Source organism: Accipiter gentilis, chromosome 9, assembly GCF_929443795.1.
Source record: "Accipiter gentilis chromosome 9, bAccGen1.1, whole genome shotgun sequence".
Taxonomy (NCBI): Eukaryota; Metazoa; Chordata; class Aves; order Accipitriformes; family Accipitridae; genus Astur; species Astur gentilis.
In genome coordinates this window covers 29339087-29359973 of record NC_064888.1, presented here as the reverse complement: position 1 = coordinate 29359973, position 20887 = coordinate 29339087, and the positions used below count along the sequence as shown (strand labels likewise).

General features: G+C 43.9%; 1 protein-coding gene across 2 annotated transcripts in view; it reads right to left on the bottom strand.

The window, feature by feature from the left end:
* The window catches only part of SUFU (SUFU negative regulator of hedgehog signaling), a 99591-nt gene that overhangs the window by 43345 nt on the left and 35359 nt on the right, over nucleotides 1–20887 (bottom strand). For both annotated transcript variants that reach the window (XM_049810651.1, XM_049810652.1), the window contains exons 4-5: nucleotides 4019–4161; nucleotides 1379–1464 (exon numbers count right to left, since the gene is read on the bottom strand). In XM_049810651.1, the coding sequence (XP_049666608.1) occupies nucleotides 1379–1464; nucleotides 4019–4161 (229 nt within the window). The remainder of the gene's footprint in view (nucleotides 1–1378; nucleotides 1465–4018; nucleotides 4162–20887) is intronic.

The following is a 20887-nucleotide window of genomic DNA, read 5'->3' as shown; positions in this document are numbered from 1 at the left end:
TGAACTACTTGGAGACTTTACTTTGGGTCACAGTGCAGGCAGACTACAGAAGTCAGCCTTAGATGGTGCTTTTCATTTGAAGTAAAAACCAAAGTCTTCTGGAATTGCCATAAAAATTTTCATTTTTTTCATGAGATACTTTGTTATTGCAGTCAAAAGCCCCCTCCTCTGGCCTTGTCTGTGTTACAGTCTCCCAAAGCACTTGGAGTGGGAGCAATAAAAGTTAATATTTTATAGCTTTTCAGATGCATTGATAGCCACTCTTTTTTCACATCACTTTGGAAGCTGTTAATTATTAACTGCAGAGGTGTGACCTGCTTCAGTTCCTCACTGGGATGCAAGAGACTATTACCCTGACTCCATATCAGCGGCTTAGTGGTTCGCAGTTTTGCCTTCAAATCGTGTTCATTTGGGTTTAATTTCATCCTTGGAAAGGTGCTTGTACCACAGCACAAAGGCCAAAAACTAACACAAGAACAGACTGAGGAGTGCTATATCTGTATTGACTTAGAGGAGCCAAGGGAGCTGCACACAGTGTTTATTGTCTTGGGGTCCTAGAAACAAAGCTTGCAGCTGGACAAATTCACTTGTACTCTAGAACACTTGCATGAATTACCTGCACTTGTGCCTAAAAGGAGAAAGTTCAAGCTTACGAAGTCCAGCAGCAAAGGCTCTTCCAAATAGTCCATCAATTAAAGGCCATTGTGACACTATACAGTGTACTATTGTGCCCAGGAACACATATTCAGAACTATTTTGTTCTAAAAAAATCTTTTGAGCTACAATCACACAGCAATAACTTATACTAAAGATAAGAGAAAAATATTTATACAAAACACCTGCAAGCCAAAAAAGATTAGGTCCAACCATTTTAAAACCCATCGCTTCCTTAATGACGTCTTTGGTTCTTTTTGCCATAGGAGAAATAACAATGAACTCCACTTGCATGAACACTCCACCAAGAGTGGGGCCAGTTTGAGAGTGACTTTCTCACTTTCAGACACTACCCAAGTTTTGCTAGCCACTGTAAGTTAGACCCTCTCCTTCCTTTCTTTTAAACTACACTGAGAGGTCACCAGTAACAGTTATCCCAGCTCTCTCAGGAAGAGCCAATGAGAAAATGCTGCAGGCGTAAAAAGAAGGAAATTAAGCTTTCAAGACCTCATTCTGTTTCACCCTGAACATGTGGACTTCCACATGCGTTAATTTGCCATCTAAGTGTCTGTGCGTGAGAACAGAATTGCAATGAATTCCCATCTCTTGCTACAGCACAGGATTAAATAAGTTCCATCAACAAGTTAAAGATTGTTAATAAAAATAAACAACTGAATTGTTCTCTATGGGAATGCTCCCCTACATGGACTATATAAGCACTTACACTGGGACAGTCCGAAGCAGTTCCAAGATCCCTTGCCCGTTCCACTGCTGAGCTGCATGCAGTTCCTCAGTGCAAACCCCAACGATCTGGAGTAAATGAAAACAGAGATACTAAACTGGATGGGAACCATGCAAGAACTGTAGAGAAAATGTACCATGTGGTGCTGGATTAAACAGTGCAGATACAGAGAAGCACCATTTCTTTAAACTAACTAGGTGAGCAAGGACAAATGGAGCCTGAGACAACAGATGGATTCTGCAATTCCTTATGCCCTCTCTCTGCATTCACCATGTGAAGTGCCCTGGTCACATAACATTTAATCTTGCATGGCATGTGTGAGCTTAACTACGAAGAGGGCCCGGTGGCAAATCAAGGTTTACTGAAGATCCACTAGTCTGTTCTCACCCTTCAATCTAGTCCACACAAGACAGGACAGGTTAGGGTCTGAGCACATGCAAAACACTGCTAGCTAAACACTAAAACATTTGTTAGCCAAATGCTAGGGGCAAATGCAATACTGCACCAGCAGTTTCAATCAGGCAAGGGACTCGCTGCCGCAAGGGACTCGCTGCCACAAGGGAGTGCTTTGGTGCTCATAAATCCTTGACCAACTCAGTTTGCTGACTGGTTACATCTTATCCGGCACCATAAAGTAAAGCTGCTTACACATCGCATAATCCACTTGTCACTGCAGGCAATTGCGGACTTCTGCTCTCCTGTATAAGGCAGGATGTGTTTGCTTTTCAGGATGGGAACTGCCACACTGAGCAATACCAGATGTGTCTCTCACAGCAGCTGAGATCAGCCACTTCAAATGAAGGGGTGAAACACCCTTCAGCTGATAGAGGAATGCAGTTTCTTCCTGATCCATCAACCACTGGCTTGTGCCTTTGAGCACAATGATTTGCTCTTTGGGATGAAAAATTATTTTAGCCATTGCTGCCTATTTCCTTCCTCAACACTCTAAGCCTTTTCCAATGACGCTGAATTTTTGGTCAAAATCTGTTCAACTGATGTTTTTTCAGAAAAGAGGAAACCAAAAACCTAAATTCTGAAGACCAGCAAGCAGAAGTGCATGATGTGCCTTTGATACAAGCCCTTATCTGCACTGATAGAGATCCACGTGGAAAACCATCAATGTCAGCATGTACTCGAGTTCTGCACAACCTACTTCCCCTGCCTCTTGCAGAGCTCATTTGCTCAGGACCCAGCCCTTGGAGATGCTCTTCATCCCCACCCATCTCCCAGGCCTCCTCCATGAACAGCCTGAATCACCTTCACTTCAGGACACCCCTCCCTGGGCCTTCACTCACTAATTACATATAAACAGCAAGACTCTAAACAGGAAATTATTTTGTGTTCATTCTTTTCTTTTTGCAGTCATTTCTCCTCATGGATCAAAATAAATCTGTAACAACAAGCATCAAACAAGGGGAAAAAGAAGTCAACTGTATGTGTGGTGGATGATTAGAGGCCAAGAGCCTCAGGATGCAACAAGTTGACTGTCCTTTGATCCAGAACAGCTGGGTACTAAAGAGGAGATGCGGACTAATGCAGCACTAACTGGGGAGTCAGCCAGGAATAATCCTGTTCAGCTTGGCTCTCTGTCTCTCCTTCCAGGTCCCACAACTTACCTTTCACTGATTAATCCCAAATCCATCTCTTTCTTGTTGATAAAACAGACTTTTGGGCACCTCAGAAAATTCAGGAAAGCCTTTGCCCTTGCACAGCAGTTGTCTTGTGCAAGTCTGTGGTAATGGAGCTTCCCCTTACATGTTGCAACTACAGCCAAGGACAAACAGGAGCAACTCAAAGCTTAAACTGTAGAAGTGTATAGACACTTGCATTTTCCCACAGAGCAGGGAAAAATCAGCAGTTGGCATAAACTATGCCAGCTCTTCCACTAAGGTTAATAACACTATATACAATTTAAAAATATCCAAAGCAGCCCATATCTAAGAGACATCACTGAGAATAAGGATTTTGGGAAAGCAAGCAAACATGTTTGGCCAAGGAAGCTCCCCTCACTGAACAGTAGGGTTAAATCGGCAAGGGATTTTTTTAAATGTTTCTTTGGCAAAGCAAACCTGAACCTCTTAAACAGTAGATCCAATACAGGAGAACTCACTTAGCCTCTAAAGAATCTTTGTGTCAATGCTGCAAGCTACATTTCTGCCATTAAATAACACTAAAGCAACTCTGAGTCCTTCTCCAAACTCTCCTTTACCTGGAACTCAAACCAGTGGATTGCTTACCAATAATGACATAGAATTAAATTCAATTTAGCTCTACATTACCTTTTAAAAGCGTTTCTCTCAGCCTTTTTGACTATGTTCATGTTTGAAATTTCAGGGCAGTAATGTAATATTCAACTCCAGGTCTGTTTTGGGGTGTAACCTTCTCTCCATCAGACAGACTTCTATCTTAAGAACCTAGCGTGCCATTGCTCAATCCTGGAAAAAGCTTACTGAATGCCTCCAGAGTAACAACTCAAAGATGAGATGCACGGTAATCAAATAAGGAAGCAAGATGGAAGACAGGATAATAAACATCTGACTTATCGAAGCTAAATGGAATGTAATGTTAGCCTCATTTCATGGCCAGAAGGTGACAGTCAGAGCCACCATTGCTGCGTCATACCTGTAGGAAAGTAACGACCCCAAAAGGAGTTTGTACCGGCTGCATCTGAGGGTCTTCGGTCAATAACATATGCTGGATTCTAGATTCACTGTTGTCCAAAGGGCTGTGCCATGATACATGGTCACCACTGCAGAAGGTGTTTTCTGCAAGGAAGAGAAGCAAGAAATATTTAGTCCATAAAGTCTGCCAGGATATTCCTTCTGTCAGCATCTGCTCCTGACTGCTGCCAGGCAGGGACCTCCGGTCTGGACTAGGACAGTCGCTCATGGCTATTCAGAGTGACCGCCTCCAGCCAGCTCTGCTGAGTCTCCGAGTCAGCTGAAGCACCTGAAGCAGGAAAGGAGTCTCATTGAGCCATCTGAATTCAAGCACTGACTTTAAAATCACCCACTCTTGAGTCCTGTGGCAAAAAAATGTTGTCCTGCTTTGATATTAATCCCAACACAGGAATACCAACAAATAAAGTTAGCTTGTCCCTCATTTGCTATTAGTCTCGGTTTGTGAGAGGGCACAGAGAGTCAGCAGGCCATACTGAATGTCTGTGGGATGGTGATTCATGCTTAATTTGCAGGTCTGATTTGCCACAGAGAAAAGGTCCTGAAATGTGAATTAAATACAAATAATATTCTGCTCTATCTAATAAAAATCCACAGTCTGCTGGCCAGCTTGTGATGGTCTAAGTCAAAGTCACTTTCTCTTCCAATTGGCTGGTGGATCTGGTGCAGAATTATAATTAATATGCTCCTTCTTACCCAAACAATGAGAAAACCAGTAGGCTATAAATTTCATTCTATGTCAAATAGACTGCATCAAAACAAAGAGCCAGAAATTATCTGTCCTTCTTCACAACTGTAGGCATTCCTTTCTTTTCTTCTTCTCCTACTTAGAAAGGCAAAACCCCCAGATAATCCCATGTTCCATAGCTGGTGCATGCCAGAAGGCACACCAGAACCCTTCTGTATGCTGCTGTCCCATCACAGGAAAGGCTAATGCTTGCTTTCTGGGTGAACTAGAAGTAAACCAACCACGACCATTTTCACACCAATTAAAGAATGCTCCATTTGCACACAGATCCTAGAGCACGTGTGCAATAATGCTGCCTAGCCCACTGCCTTGTTCTCAGGTCTTGTGCTTGTCCCACTCCAGGTAGAGCTTTTATAGCACATACAAATAAACAGCCTAGAATCCATATCCTGCCCTCTGACATAGGTATAGTGTCCCAGGGATGAACTGAGTACTGCCTGCCTGCTTCCAAAGTCAGTGGCAAGCACAGAGCCCCTCTCCCTGACCAAGGTCATTGATGAAGGCAGTCTGGGCTGCAGTCCTCACTGTGGTCTCTCCCAAGGCCACACTTAACAGGAGAGTGGGAAGGGATGCCTTGCCCACTGGAGGAGGACTAGGACTTCCACTGCAGACTGGAAAATATTAGTGGTTACTTGAGACTGGAACATCTCACATGATACAGAGCAGGATCCAATTCAGAGAAGTGTTCTCTGTCCTGCAGCTACAAGCAGATGTGGTCCTGGATCTTCACCTAACCTTCCCACATGACCTTCCAAACACATGTCAATAGGACATCTCTTAAAATAACTATCTATAGGGCTTATCTGAGAATCCTTGCACGTGGCAGCTTCTGCAGCAGCAAGATAGAAGCAGCATTTGCCAGTAATTGCAGCTTTGTATCCAGTCACATTAAACAACAGACACCGAGGAATCGGGTGCTTGCACGCCACTCACCGTGCCTCAGCACCACCACGACTGCGTGCACATCCTCTCGGCCAGCAGCAAGTGCAGGATGCTTCGAGGGAGCCATCAGCGGCAGGCAGGTAAACTAATGAGGGTTCTCTCGCAGCTGCTGTAGTTAAAAATACTCGCAGTCATCTCACTGATGAGCTAACTTATGCTCACCCCTTTCTGGGTTTAATGCAGGGCGTCGTGGGCAACTCGTAGTTTCTCCACCAGGTGTCCCCATTGGTGCGTGTTTGAACATTTATTACATATGTTTTTTCTGATGAATTTCTTGGACAGCTCATTTGATTAAGAATTAAAATAAACTCCAAATACCATAAGGAACTTGGCCCGAAAAACAAGGCATGTAGCAGAAGTGTTGTGATAAGTAAGGGAATGTTTTCCTTAGTTAAAATTAGGAAAGAAAACATAGCAAATGCAAGCCGCTTGAAAGAAAGAGTTTATCGTTATGTATACTAAATTACAGGCTTTCAGCTCTGCAACTGAAAGGAGTGGTTCAGATATTAATTTACTTTCGGAGTTGGGGAAATATAAGCAGACAAAAATGAAAAAGATCTTGGGGTTTTTTTTAGTATCAAAATTGGATTAAAGAAACAGCACTTAGAATGTTGCAAAGGATCTTGTGATATTTTCCAGGTTAGCCAAAATGTGGCTCGTTACTTTTTTTTTTAAAAAATTATAAAAGCCTCTCAGTCACAGTTTTCAGGAATGAAACAAAGCCACAAAGACCTTATTCTTGGGCCCTGTCTTTATACCACAACATTTTGCCCATCAAATGCTCACACAATTCTATGCTGATCGATCGCTGCATTTCACTGCTGGTGCTGCTTCTCCTGGGAAAGCCCAGCCCGTTTAGAGCAGGTTTTCAAATGCAAATGTCTCTGCTGGAAACCCACCTGTTTACATCCATGTGAACACTGAACACTTACAAAATCTCCCTCTCTCTTGCATGTACACGAATACCACAAAATTCACACTGACTACTCAATTAAAACACACAAAAAAATTCTGCAAATAACACGAAGCCAAATTAAAACCTGTAAGAGTGCAAGAAATTCAGAATTACAGCCTGAAACTCAGCACCTCCTTGCTGCATTGTAACCCATGTGGAATGTAAGATCAGCTCTTGTACAGAGACCACTGCAGCACTGAGGACAGCTTGAATTGCAGGACTTGTAGCCACAGAAACTAAGAAATTACAGAAACAAAGGACTAGATAACCACTTGCTCTTGCCTCATGCTGGAAACACAGATGAGCATCTTCCCTTCCCACCTTTCACACTCACGTTTTCAAAATAAGACAATCAAAATCTTTCTAAACATTTAAGTTTTAAACAATGTTTTAATCAGAAAATCCTAATGTTTTCATAAACGATTCCAAAGTAAATTTATAACTAAATTTGTGGCTTTCACGAATGTCAAATTAGAATATGAAATATCCAAATAAATCCTCAAAGTCATCACAGCACAGATCAATGTGAAAAGTCTCCTGTGGTTTTTGCACCTTTCTATCATTTGCAGTGCTGTCAATAACACACTCTGTACAACCTGTCTTTCATCCACAAACACGTACAATGTGCTAGTATTTCCTACATGTATATACATATTTCCATAAAACCAAGAGATGAGTAGGCACAGGACACATGCACTCATCTCAGGTACACGAGGAGCACAAACACCTTACAAGGAGCAACACGCTTCAGTTAGGACATGCCTAACAACAGCTTCTTTTGTTCCCCAAAATGCATCCCCGTATCTCTCATGCCATGTGGACTAACCTGAGGAATAGCCTGGCACCTCCAAACTAATTTCTGACATCTGTTTTGCACTGCTATGAACCAAGGATGGGACTAGTACCTTCAGTGATAATGATGCCAATATGGGTCTCTCAACAACATTCACGGTTTTATAGCCATACCTCTCAGTACACATTTTGATGCCTACTGCAGATATCAAACGAGACAGCTACACTCACAACTGGAAGCTACTTATATACGAAATACTTGAAAATACAGACATGAAAATAGGTATTAATAAATATGTAAAAGAAACATTGTATGTAAAAATAAAAGATTACAGGAAGACATTTATGTCCATGGAGCACTGACCCAGTCTGACAGGACTCACTACTACTAGCATCCCCAAACAATTTCTAGTTTTAGGCCAAAACATGACTCCCCTTTCAGATAAGCACAGAACATTCCTTTGCAAATTATCTCAGCTTAGTAAACCTGAAAGTTTACAGTCTCGCCAACAAAGCTGGTTCTGCAAGTATCACATCACACCACCGATGCTAACAGCCTCTGCTTTATCCAAGCCCATCAACAGAAACTACCCATCCAACAGTTTTCACTCTTAACAAGCTCTGCTACAACAACCCTTTTGACCTGCTGTAATGCTGTGCAGATTAGCACCTGTGGCAAAGTTTCTTAATGGTTTTGAGGAAGGATTGAAGCACAACAGCTGTTACAGAAGTAATTTTGCACTGTATTTCCTAATGAGACAAAGTGTATTTGTGTCCAGAATCCAGGAAAAGGTGACATGGCTTTCAGCAGTAGCTGTGAAAAATCATGGACTTCTACTGAATAAGCACCCTCTCCACCATTACAAGAGGGCAACAATCGGTCTGGGAGCAGCAAATGCCAGGACTCGAGTGTCATGTGCTGCTGCTGCAGACTTCTGCTTCTCTGAACTTCTGTATTACCTGCCTCCACAGCAAAGCCAACAAGAGATGTGACCTGTCCAGGGAAATAATTTTATATAATCAGAAGAGTTTGAAGTATTCTTGTAATAGCAAGTCTCAAACCAGTTGGTGTGTTCCCATGCTCAGGAGTAAGCTTGGAGAAGACTTCTATGAATGGGGGAACTATGGATGCTCTCTTCTCTGTGGGTGAGCATGTTGTGGATGGACTCACCATAGCCTAAAGAGGAAGGACCTCTGACTAAAGCTTTTACTGCAGCTATGGCATGCACTGGAGGACCCTATCTAGGTTCACTTGTGCCTAAGGTCAAGCACAACACATCTCCACTCCTCTCCACTGCAGAGGGCACAGTTAGCATTTTTACTTACCTGTTCATTTTTACAGTCCTTGTAAAACAAAGTCTCTCCAAGAGCCCTACCACTCTGTTAAGTCTGTTTGACACTGGCCAGCAGGTTCAAACACCATTAGGGTGGTGCAGTAAGTCTTTTAGGCGTAAGAACAGCATGCTTGCATAAGCCTTGTTTCCTTAGGTGAGCACAGCAGAAACAACGGTCATCAGAAAAAGTTACCTGGGAATTGTCAAATCTGTAGGACAGATGGCAAGGCTCAGAAATTATCTAGCCATCAACAGGAGGAATTAAGTAGCAAAGGAACTGAAAGAAAATATGTTAAAAATATTAAATCCAAATGATATTAGTGTATGGATAAATCAGCAAATCCTCAGGAGTAAACAAAGGCTCTGATTTACTGTATCTGAGCTGATTCAGAAGGAACTGCTGTTGAATACTTCTGCCCCATAGTAAACCTGAGCTGGTTACATGTTCCCTCCATGGAAGGAAGAGCTATGCTACCTGACCTGCCTCAGAATAGATACCTATCCTTCAGCAGTTACCATGGGAGCACTGGATGTGTTGTAAATACACAGGCTTGCTTACAGTAACCTCTTGGACACTTGCACTCTTCCTGCTTGGAAAGGGCACTAACAGGACTCAAACCTAACACAGCAAGGTGACCCATCCTCACAGATTTGAAAAGCGTTCTTTTTCTGCAAGTTTGTGTTTTAACAAAAACTACTGATTTTTTTTAATTTATTTTTTTTTTCTCCCTTTCTGTTAGGGAATGCTGATTCCATGAAATCAAACTGCTTCACAGGGAGGTACTGATTTCATAAGAACTCAACAAGAAAATCATTAAAACATTTCATTTCAAACTTACTATTTTATTTCATAATTTATAATAGCAAATCCAAAGTCTCTCTCTAGCTTTACAAAAATGAGAAGCCTCTAAATTTCCCATAGACCAGCTCTTGTACCATTCTATTATGCAAAAGCAGCATCTATAAGACAGTTATACCAGACCACTCTGTTAAGTTTCCTATATTCTGAAGTCTTTAAAATGTCATTATCCATTTTCTTTTACAGCCCACATAAAGCAGGTGAGGTTCCTTCATGCAGCAATGGTCATAATTCAGCTGCACAATCTCTCCTAACTTTACTATCCAACTGCTCTATAATGAGAACTGGGGAAATAACTCAGAGGGAACCATTCCACTGTAGACTAGTAAATTTTCTTTGTGTAACATCGCTCATGTATTTTCTTGACGTGCATTCCCCCCCACCTTTACTTTGACTAAATATAGCTGATGCCTAAAGAAATAAAACCAAGTCATATTCTTGGCCTCAAGATGTTTTATAAACAGTGTAATGCATGCAATCTATGGTTAAGAGGTGTTACCTAGCTCTAGAGAGAAACACAGATTACTTCCCCACTGTATTTTCAATTTATTTTTTTAAACCTGCCCATTTTGCTGGTATGGAATTCTGCTGGGAGCCCTTATTCCCTGTGGCTATTCAGGGGAGTAAGTTGAAAAGGACAGCAAACTGAGACAAGTACTAGGAGCTAAGAGAGCTCCATCCAAAAGGTGGCCCCAGGCTGAATCTGGGTCAGGGAACACCTCCAAGTGAGCTTGCTACCCTGCACCCAGAGCAGATGGGAAATAGCTCTTTGGTCATCTGGGAGACAAATATCTTCTCTGGCACATGCACAGGGGACTGTATGGAGGAAAACAAGGAGCTGATGCCGTTCTACCAGCAAGGAGACAGCAAGGAAACTTGAAGCATATCTCCTGGCCATGCATGGTCTGGCATACAGTCCCCAGACTAAGTCTGGTTCCGGGGCAGTTTGGACTGTATCACCCTGATTTATCCAAAGGCTAGAAACTTCCCCTTTCTGACATGGTCACACCATGCAATTCTTTAGATAGATTTTCAAATTAGGATAATAGATCTGTAGCCTGACCATTCCTCTGTATCTCATGTTCACCTCCTTCGAAATGCCAGCTAAAATCTGCAGGCGTTAAACTGTTCTGACTAATCAGTCAGATAAATCCTTCTGGACAGTGTGTTACAGGTTATGAGCTGATACTGCACCGAGCGGGAGAAGCCCCAAGTACATTAACTACTACTAAGTGTGCTTGGTTTTGGGAAAACAGCCACCCTACTGCATCCGTATTCTTCAAAAGCAAGTTTCTGTGTCCCTCTCTTGTTTCTGCGGAAAGCCAGGCCATCACTATGTGGTCACTTTATTCTGGGATATGTGCAAGATGATGCTGAAAGAAACAATCCTGCTTGTCCCCCCAAGAAAGCAGTGGTTACCTGGATCACCCTCTCGAGCCAGTAATGCTGCTTAGCTATGCTAGCACAAGACTTGGCACTTCTCTGCTAGCTTGGTCTAAAAAACTATACCAAATAAATTTGCAACAGCGTGTGGCGCTGGGGATGCTGGCACGCAAACAAGATGACCGCATCCCTCACACAAGCCAGACCTACATTATCTGCATCACTCAGCAGCTTGAAAACTCGCTGCTCTTAAGGGGTACATACCTGCGTTTTGTATTCAATCTCAGCTAAACTGCAGGCAGCAAGTCACAGACGTCAGTCCACATAACTCAGAGAAATTCCGTATTTGAGGGCAGAGCAAACAAGGATTTCGACTCCATGACTTATGGGTGCAGGAATGTTAAAAAGGCCCCCAGTGAGTTCCTGACCAGCATGACAGTGATGCAGCCAGACGTTTAAATTGAATGCAGCTTATCCTATACTTACAGAAACAATGTAATTTATTGCGCTGCTATTACCCCATACATGGTCTGTGTAATTTATTATATAAATGTATTTTCTCCAACACATTTTTAATATTCAGTCTGGCTTTGTTAAAAAAAAAGGTAATCTGGCAATCTGTCACAAATAAGATTTGATGTTGTTTTTCAATACCATTTTGCAGACTGAACAGCTAGAATTAATTGAGAGAAACTAAGGGCAGATGCAGAATCCAACTGAAATGTATGAGCTATATTTTTCACCAGAGCTACTTAATACATTTCTAACTAGCTCAATAATGGATATAAGCAAGCATACAAAGACATAGCTATAACAAACCAATACAAAAGCTAAAGGTGAAAATCATGTCTAAAAATCTCAAATTAATACTGTTATTGCAACTCATTGTATAGATGCAAATTAAAAAAACCAGCATATAAAGAAAAAGACTTTAGACTCATTTGCCAGCCACATTTAATTAAGATAATCCATGGATAATCAAATTAATGCTAAATTCAGTCATCTGCTTAGTTTCCTAACCTACGAAGGACTGTACATATGGATTGGTAAAGGGGAAAAACAACTGTGATACAATCTGTGGGACCCGCTGGCAGTTAGTTTATAATTTCAAGTCAAGCTGAACGTGTTTTAAGAATATACAAGGAAATAATAGAATCCAAACCATGATATATTTGTACTACATTAAAAAAATGCTTTTCCTCCCTGTTTTTCTTTTTCAGTTCAGCTTTGCTACTCCTTATCTTCTGTCTGGGAAACAGGAACTGCCCCAGCCCGGGCACTCCAAAGAGGTGCAAATTCACGCAGTGCTGCTGCCTGCTGCAGACATGCAGCATAGACAAGATGCCTTAGGAAGAATTAAATCCCTGGAGTACAATTAAACAATAGCTCCACTGCAGGGATTCAAATTAGGCTTTTAGAAACAAGGGGCCTAGGCAAAAGGTTCTTTTAAAAAAAAAATAAAATAGTGTGGAAAAAACAGATTATCAGTACTGTAAGGACTGCTTGACCTCTGGGCTTTGAAGACAGTTTCAGAAAGCAGAAGTATGATGCAGACTTTTTAAAAAAATTTATCAGCAGGTTTAAAATACAAAGTTGATTACTGCACAGCTCCAGGGTGTTAAGTCTGGAAAATTAACGAGCCTCTCAAAAGAGCCCCATCAGTTTATGCAAGCATATATAAACTCATTTCATCATTTAAGTCTTCTGGACTGAAAGCCAGATGAAGGGCCTCCCATGCCTTCCCAGGGTACATCACCAGCAGGACATCCTGATTCCTCACTCCTCCATGCCCACTCAGAGCCATCACTCACCCCTACTGGCAGTGGGATGGTGGAAAATGTGTCTCGCTGTACTGTGGCTTCCACTAATGGAGTTGCAAATGCTGCTTTTCTTATTACAAAGTAGATCCCATGCACCCGGATGCCTTACATGACATTGCAGAATGTAATATTTTAGCTGAAAAACAAATGCTAAAATGCTATCATAAAATAATCAGTTTGGTTTTGGGCCTCCTCTACCTCTTCTGTTTTCCAGGACATTTCTTTCCATCCCTTGCACATCTGCGTGTCTGGCTCGCTCCTTCTCCCTGCCCATCTCTATGCACGTATACAATTTCCATGACTGCAGCCTCCGAGAATTTCTCACGCAGGCTCCCAGCGAGTGACTCCCGTGCCCAGGGCACGCTCCCACCCTCTGCGAGCGGTGGGCCCCCTGTCCTCTCCCTGACTCCGTACAGCCTGCTCCGCCAGCCACCTCCTCCCACGCTTCCTCCCCTTCCCACAACTTCATTCAGCTCCTCCACGTCTGCTCCTTACAGCCTTCTCCAGCCCTCGCAGTCAGCAGAGGCAGGAGCTGGCACATCCATCACACTTGGCATCCCCTTGGCATAAGCACTGCCCGGGGCAGGATGCACCTCCCGCCTTGCTTTTGTAACAACATAGTTCTCACCTATCTACAGATTTATCTGCATGGCTCCCTCCCACAGGGAGGGAAGGCTGGAGGAAGGACTTACCTGGCACTGCTGAATATGGTGGAGAAAGAAAATGAACACAGATGCGAGTTGCTCCTTTGCAGCCCCACAAAACTCTCCTGCTTCAAGCTCTTGCTCCTCTATACCCCGTCACTCAGACCCATCACTCTTGGGTGCTGCAGGGCTGGGCTGCTTTCACCTCCTCCAACAGGCAAGTGGGACAATCTTCTCCTTACCCTCTCCATCCCCCAGCCCAGCAACCACAAGGGAGCAGAAATGATGCAAATCCCAAGCTCCAGGCCAGGCAAGAGACCCTTCTACCTCTGTCCAGCTGCACTGCCAGCAGCTTTCTGCATCCTTCACCCGAACATGACATGTTTTACAGCTCCCCTTCAAAGGATAGTATTAATAGCTTCAATAGTTTCAGAAACTGAATAGCCTCAGGATGGGGTGGAGGCCCGGGAGCAAGAAAGGATGTTATACAGCAGGATCTCCTGTCAGATAAGGACTCAGCTCAAAATAGGTATTTAATGACAGTTTATTTACATATTACATGGTCCCACGTGTCCAATTCGAAGAGATACTTGCCTTTCATTTAAAAAAACTTATCCTGTGCTCTGGCACGTGAAAGCCACAATGTTTTACGGTTACCTGAACGTTTCCCAGCCAGGTACAAGTAGAACAAAGCAAGGTGTCTTCAGCAAGGGAAGAAAACTGCATCAGGAGAGAAAAACTTTTTTTCTTGTTCTTAGATCTCCTACATACTTGCGCATGTGCAAGCCACCAAGAAGGATGGATGCTTGGATGGACACAGGAGCACCAAGAGACCGTACAGTCACTTGTGTTCTTCCCCTAGATATCTACCTATGAGATATTTCTGTTGAAGAGCTTTCAGGGAGCTTGAAAGGGAAGCAAAGGGAATATCCTTCTCCGAAGGATCCAAAGAAGATGCGAGCAGCTTCTTTTAATAGCCTTCACAGTGCAGATGTCTGACAGGACTGCTAGATTGCACTAGGGTATCCCTTTTAGCAAAAATTACTCAAGAAAGGGGAGACAGTCTGTGAGAAAACACCTACAGAGTTATCACACTGGAATCTCTTCAGAAAGAGTTCTAGTTACCCAGGCATTAGTTCTGGGTCTTATAATGGACAGGAAGGGAGGGGTCTTTGAGAGTGCACTGTAGCATTTTTCTCAGTGGTTGATTATTTTCTCTTAAATGTTCAGGAATTTAAAGCTTGCACAGGCCAAACTTTTGTTTTACTTTGGCAAAGCAGGAGGCCGAAGGGCAGGAAACAGAGGAACTTTGTATTCACACATATTCGTGTAAAATATCAGTTACACGTTGAGCTCTACCAACCCATTACAGTAGTGCAAGAGAAAACACACAAACTTAGTCCAAGAGCTATACTTATGGTTTAAGTGCAAAATGGCTGGCCTGTTTATGGAGCACCTTTTGAAACGTCATCCCAAGTGTTCCAAGATGATTCCTTTAAGCCCCTAATTTTAAACCAAAAAGCAGGAGAGTCCACTTTCCACAGGCTCTGGGCTGCCTGCAGCCTCTGAACATACTCTCCCAGTTTCTCTTCCCCACCAAGAACAAAACGCTTCCCCTGCTGTGCCCATTTGCTGCCTCCTGGCTGAGCAGGCTGCTGCAAAGGATCTTTGCATCTGAGGCCGTCAGAAGATGGTCTGTAATGAGCTCCATGTACTGCCAGTCTCGCAGGCAGAGTGGGTTAGTCAGAAAGCACAGTTTGAGCACCACTTGCTGCACAGATCTTCAATAGAAAGCGTAAGAAGGTGGATATGTAACAGTGAACCCAACTTCCAGCTCAGTCCACTCTTCTCTGCAGTTTCATCTAACATGGGCTTGGCAGCCATCAAGGGAAAAAACAGTCCTTTTCACAGTACATGTAACCTTCAAAGTCTCCTCTATGCATCCCAAACAATTGCACACAGACAGCAAGAGAGGATGCTCCTGCAACTGCAGAACGATCCCTCTGTGTTGTGGCTTTCAGCTCCTGGATAGGAGGAGGCAACACTGTTCTGTGCAGAAGCTTTTAACTATTAAAGTGGCTGCTTCCATTTCCCAGGAAAGGCCGGGTGGGACAAAGACCTCATATATAAGATGCCAAAGGACCTCACACCAGCAGGAGGGGGAGTTTTCTGCCTTCCCTGAGCTGTTGTTTCCTTTGTCTTGCATTCCTCCTTCAGTACAGGGGACAGAGCCTTTGTCCGAGGGCTGGGCTGACTGTGTGCAGCTTCTCTCCTGCTTCCTTATTGCAGGACTCAGAGATGCTCTTCTTAACAGGGCCTGCTGCTCCCCAGCATGTCGGCTCCTCCTTACCCTCCTGCAGCAGGGAGGCTCTGGGTAGGATGGAGAAAAGGCTTCCTGCAGAGAGCTCGGCTCCCCTCTACTTCGGGCAGAAAACATTAGCAAGATCAGTTCTGATCTTGAACTGCGGCCACTCAGGATAAACACCTGCTAGGGGCCAGCATCCAAGCGTCCCAGGGCACAGGGCCTGCTGGCTGTCCTCCTACCGCTTCGGCTGTTGCAGCAGCCTTGCACGGAGATGCGTCACACAGCTTCCTCTGGGTCTCCGTGCCTGTTTCTTTCCTCCCTCTCCCAGTGGCAGCCCGCATGCAGTATGAAGGCTAAAACAACTTGTGCATTTATAAATGCAACCGTGTATCAGATTTACAACTGTTGCTGCTCTGTCCATCCTTGACATTGGGGAGCAGCCTCAGGGCACGTGGACTGATTCAAAGCACAGAGGGAAGACTGATCTTTCCCCCCCCCTTTTTTTTTTTCTTTTTTTAAATAAACCAACTGAATGAACTGTACTGAACAGCTGAAAAGCAATGGGCCAAGTTCACTTCTCAGGCAGAAACAGGACATGAGTTGACAGAATTAAAAGGGATAGCATCAGTTGAAATTTAGCCAACTCAAACTGGGCCTAAACCTACTATATCTAAATTCCAGTAGCAGCTAAAAACAAGCCTTCTCTTTTAGGCAGTGTTGTGATCCCTTGCTTACTGCCTAGAAATACTATGCAATCAGTAAAGTACCCCAGAGAAGACAGCTTTCCTTCTATTTCAACAATGTCTTTTATAAGTAACAAAGACTTTCTGTGCCTCTGCTCCTGGCACAAAGTCTCTCCATGCCTTAGTGTCAACCTACCCTTTGGGGCCGGAGAAGGTCAGAGACCTGTTCTCAGCTGAGAGCTACAAGTCGGAGACACAATAGTGGCTTCCACAACAAGGCACAGGAAGTACCCAGCCTGACTCGAGTCCAGACAAACTGCAGGATTGAAAAAAGCCTAAACTTATGAGGTTAGACAAGTAGAGAAGAAAAGGCTTTAATTTATATTACATAACTAGCTCACTGACAACATAACCCATAGACTTTTCATCCTCCAAGTTGAATGAGAGCACAGGTGTCTTTGGAAACTCCTGGGTTCCCAGTCATGCTTTCCTACTGCTGAACTGCAGACTGGGAGGAACCTGCCCAGTCCAGGTTCACACCACCAGTGCTGATGAAGCAAGACAATGTCACACAGCAGTGGTGTTGGTCCCCTCCTCTCAAGTTCCTGAGAAAGTGCCCAGCACTTTTTAAGCCTGGCCAGAGGGTTGCAGGGGCTTTTCTATCACCATAGCAAAAGAATCTTTGTGGAGAACAGATTCTTCAGTGTAACACAATGTCCTAGCAAGTCCCCAGAAAGGCAAGGGAGTTGCTACCCACCAAAACCAGCAAGAGCTAAATAACTGCCAGTTTGTCTCATCAGTGGCTAAAGAAGTGGCAATGCTCCAAGGCAAAGGGCAGGACAGAGGCTGGCACTGGGGTGCCTCCAGTATTACAACGGGGCAGCACCCTGCCTATTCTGAACAGACAGAGAAGTGAAGTTAATCAGCCAAAATCTAAGGTCATGCAACTCCATTTATGCTGCCAGGAAGAAGGAGAATAGGGGCACACCACCTGCACAGTAGCATAACAGCGCTCAGCAGCATTCACAGCTATATTTCTGCTCTATGCTGTCAGCTAGTTTACAACCCATAGCTGAAACCACTCTGAGACAGGACTCAGAGAAAGACAGGCCACCAGGTGCGTGCTAGTTCACAGCCTAGGAAGCCTCAGCCACAGCCAGGGCCACTGCAAAGTTCCTCTCTAATGACTGCTAAGGCTGTGCCTCAGTACGCAGCAACAAAATGGAGCTGAGTGTGTTTCCTTGCCTCACAAACAAAAATAAAAGCATTAGACTCTGAAGGTCCCCAAAAATTAGTCATACAAACAGACAAATAATATTAAGCTTTGCAAATGTGCAAAGAGGAACTGCATTAATCTCATGTAGGGAACCCAGAAGCACCTCTGCATGCTGACCCATGCACCAGTCTCAGCATCACCAGTGCCGAGACCTGTCTTCTCCTTCCTTTCCAGGTGAAAGGCTCCCTCCACCAAAGAGCCTGGATGTTGCAGATGGTCAATATTGCTATGCTTATTCCCTACAGACCCCTGCTAGGGGTCGGCAAGACCGTCTTAACATTAGAAGCAGGCACTGGAAGTTTACAGGTTCTTTGAGAGGGGGAAAAGAAGAGTTGTAACATCTTTCAAAGAGCTCTGCTGAACCAAACCTGGAAGAGTCACAGAAAAAAACCCAAATGGATTAGAGAAGAAAGTTTGATGCTAAAGACTAAACAGTGAGAAGGCTTCTTGCGACTTGCCATGTGAGGAAAGTGGATAGGTGTCTAGCTGCCCCATCCTTCAAGCGCACTCAAAGAAAAAGAACACATAAAGCCGCACTGCAACACTAATGTCTCCCCTCCAAGAGCTCAGATACACAATCAAGTTAGCATAGGTTACAACTGCACACACAGGCTGAGGCTGATGTGAGGCAAGCTGTCATCTCTTGTGCTGCAAATGAAGGGTTTTCTGCAACTGGCACTGCCTCGTGTCAGCTGATGAGCACACACACACACAAAGTGAGCAGAGCTGCTATAGCAGGATGAGCCTCGTCTGGCAGGACATGCAACAGGCATTGGGCATCCAGCTTTTGGGCAGGGCAGTGTGATCAGATAGTGCCAGCAGGCAAGTTTCAACCCTTGAGCATCCCGAGCAGTAACAGCAACAAAATGGTAAGGGCAAATCCAGTCCCAGCTTCAGTGTTTTCTCTGCACAACCCTGGGAGAATATTTCAAGAGAAGATGCATTTATGTGCCTACAAAATGTCTCCTCTTAGAGTCATCCTTTCTGCAGACAGAAACATTTCCCATGAGGTCTCTTCAGTGCTGTCTGTCTGATCAACACCTTTTTAGAGATGCTTCTCTCTGGATTACTAGCAGTGCTGCATAAGCTTTGTCATCTACGGGGGGGGTAGTAAAAAGGGTTGGGTCCATCTGCAACCAGCACTTTGGTGCAATGCCTATCAGGACAATTTACAAGAGTTGTATTTGGCAGTTCCCTCCCCAACAACTTCAGAGCCTCCAGCCAGCTCTGGGAGAAGCCAGCAACAGGTTGGAGACCAAAGCACGAGCTCAATAGCTGCCTGTCATGCCCAGCATGTCAGCCAACTGCTCTGTACACAAGCAACCAGTTTGCTTTATCAGCCAGCACGTCATTTGGTACCAGCCACAGCACGTACATCCCAGCTGGAAGCTAGGGGATGTGACAAGGCTGGCTTAGGAGATGGGGGGAAGGATGGGAAATATTGGGGAGGTGAGCTCATAGGCAGCAGTATGGGGAGAAGTGGATTTATTGCAGCAGCATGGGACATAGTGGGGCTAGCACACAAAGACGTAAAGGACCAGGCTTGATCTGTGCTGCTGCTCACAGAACAGCTTGTTTTATGGGAAACGTCTAAGAGGAATTAAACTAAAACCCAACCAATTTCTTATGGACCACTGAATAACTATCAGATGATGAGAGCTTTTGGCCATGACAAACTTGGGTTAAATTGGAACCAGTGACTTAATGTTTCCATACCCCTTTGCAGAATAAAGGCATGCAGCCTGTGCACTTGGTTGAGTCCTGTTCACCTATGGCAATTTACTGTGCTACACTTTCAGTGTTTGTGCAGCAGAGTTCACTACGTAACAGGTTCTGTTGAAATGAAATTGATGTTGATTTATACTTCTTTGTAGAGCTAAAACCCACAGTTAATCCCCCCCATTTTTAATCTAAAATCCTGGAATACTACAGAGGAGCCAGGGCCAGCTCTACACTGGAAACTGGTCAATATTACAAACAGATGATAGAAAAAAAAATATATTTTACAGAGCTATAGCAACCAGAAGAGAAAAATAAATCAGCCTAGAGTTGAAAAAAAAAAAAAGGCACAGTCAGGGAAAAACATATATGAATTACCAGGAGATTTTATTTGGCTTTAGTCATCCTACTGGGAAGAAATAAACACTGTTTTACAAACAAGCTAGACAAGCCTCATTTGTATTCAAGGAAGCAAGGAGTTTGTTTTGGGTTTGGTTTTTTGGTTTTATGTTTGGTTGTTTTGTTGTTTTTTTTTCTCCTTTTTACACACAGAAATTGGCCTGTACCCAGAATGTTTGAAAACATGTTGGCAAGTAAGGAGTCACTGAGGCTACCACATTGAAGCTTTCTGGACTCCAGATCTGAAGATGAGGCCTAGCAGTTACACCAGGGCAGCAGGTGTCAAGGTATATGCTGTCTTAATGGCTGCAGGTCTGTGACCCCAGTCAAATCACTTAATCCCACTGAGTCCTATTTTCAGTGTAAAAGTTATACTGCCTGTCAAACCAAAGTGCCTCTGTGGCTCAGACTAAACTAACTTGAATCAGATGAAAACTACTGAATAAGAAGAGTCCATCTACACCTGCAGGCCTTACAATTCCTGTAATCACCCCTGTTTAAAAAAGGGGGGAACTGCAGCACACAATGCTGGCATAATGGCCCCAAACTGATGCACTGGGCCAATGTGCACACAGGCAGGAACCGTGCATGCTTCCTCAAACTACAGACAAGCCATTAGACAAAAATTTCTACCTGAAGAAAGCATGACACGTCAGAAATAACTAAGGAAGGCTAGACATACCTCGTTTGGGGCTTGCTTTTCAGCCTGGCTGCCAAACGAAGGCTTGTGCAGCAGTGCTGACTTGGGCACTTGCACGCATTAGTCAGAACCATCCTCCCGTCCAGTAACTTTGGGAAATTGACCCACAGATTTAAATTATGACAGAGGACAGAAGCTCACGGATACTAAGTTCCTGCAGGTTTCACAGAAATAACTAGAGGACAAGAGAAGATATTTCATATCCTTCATATTCTTATCCTCTGAAAAGGGAATCCCGCACCATGACAGTGCAA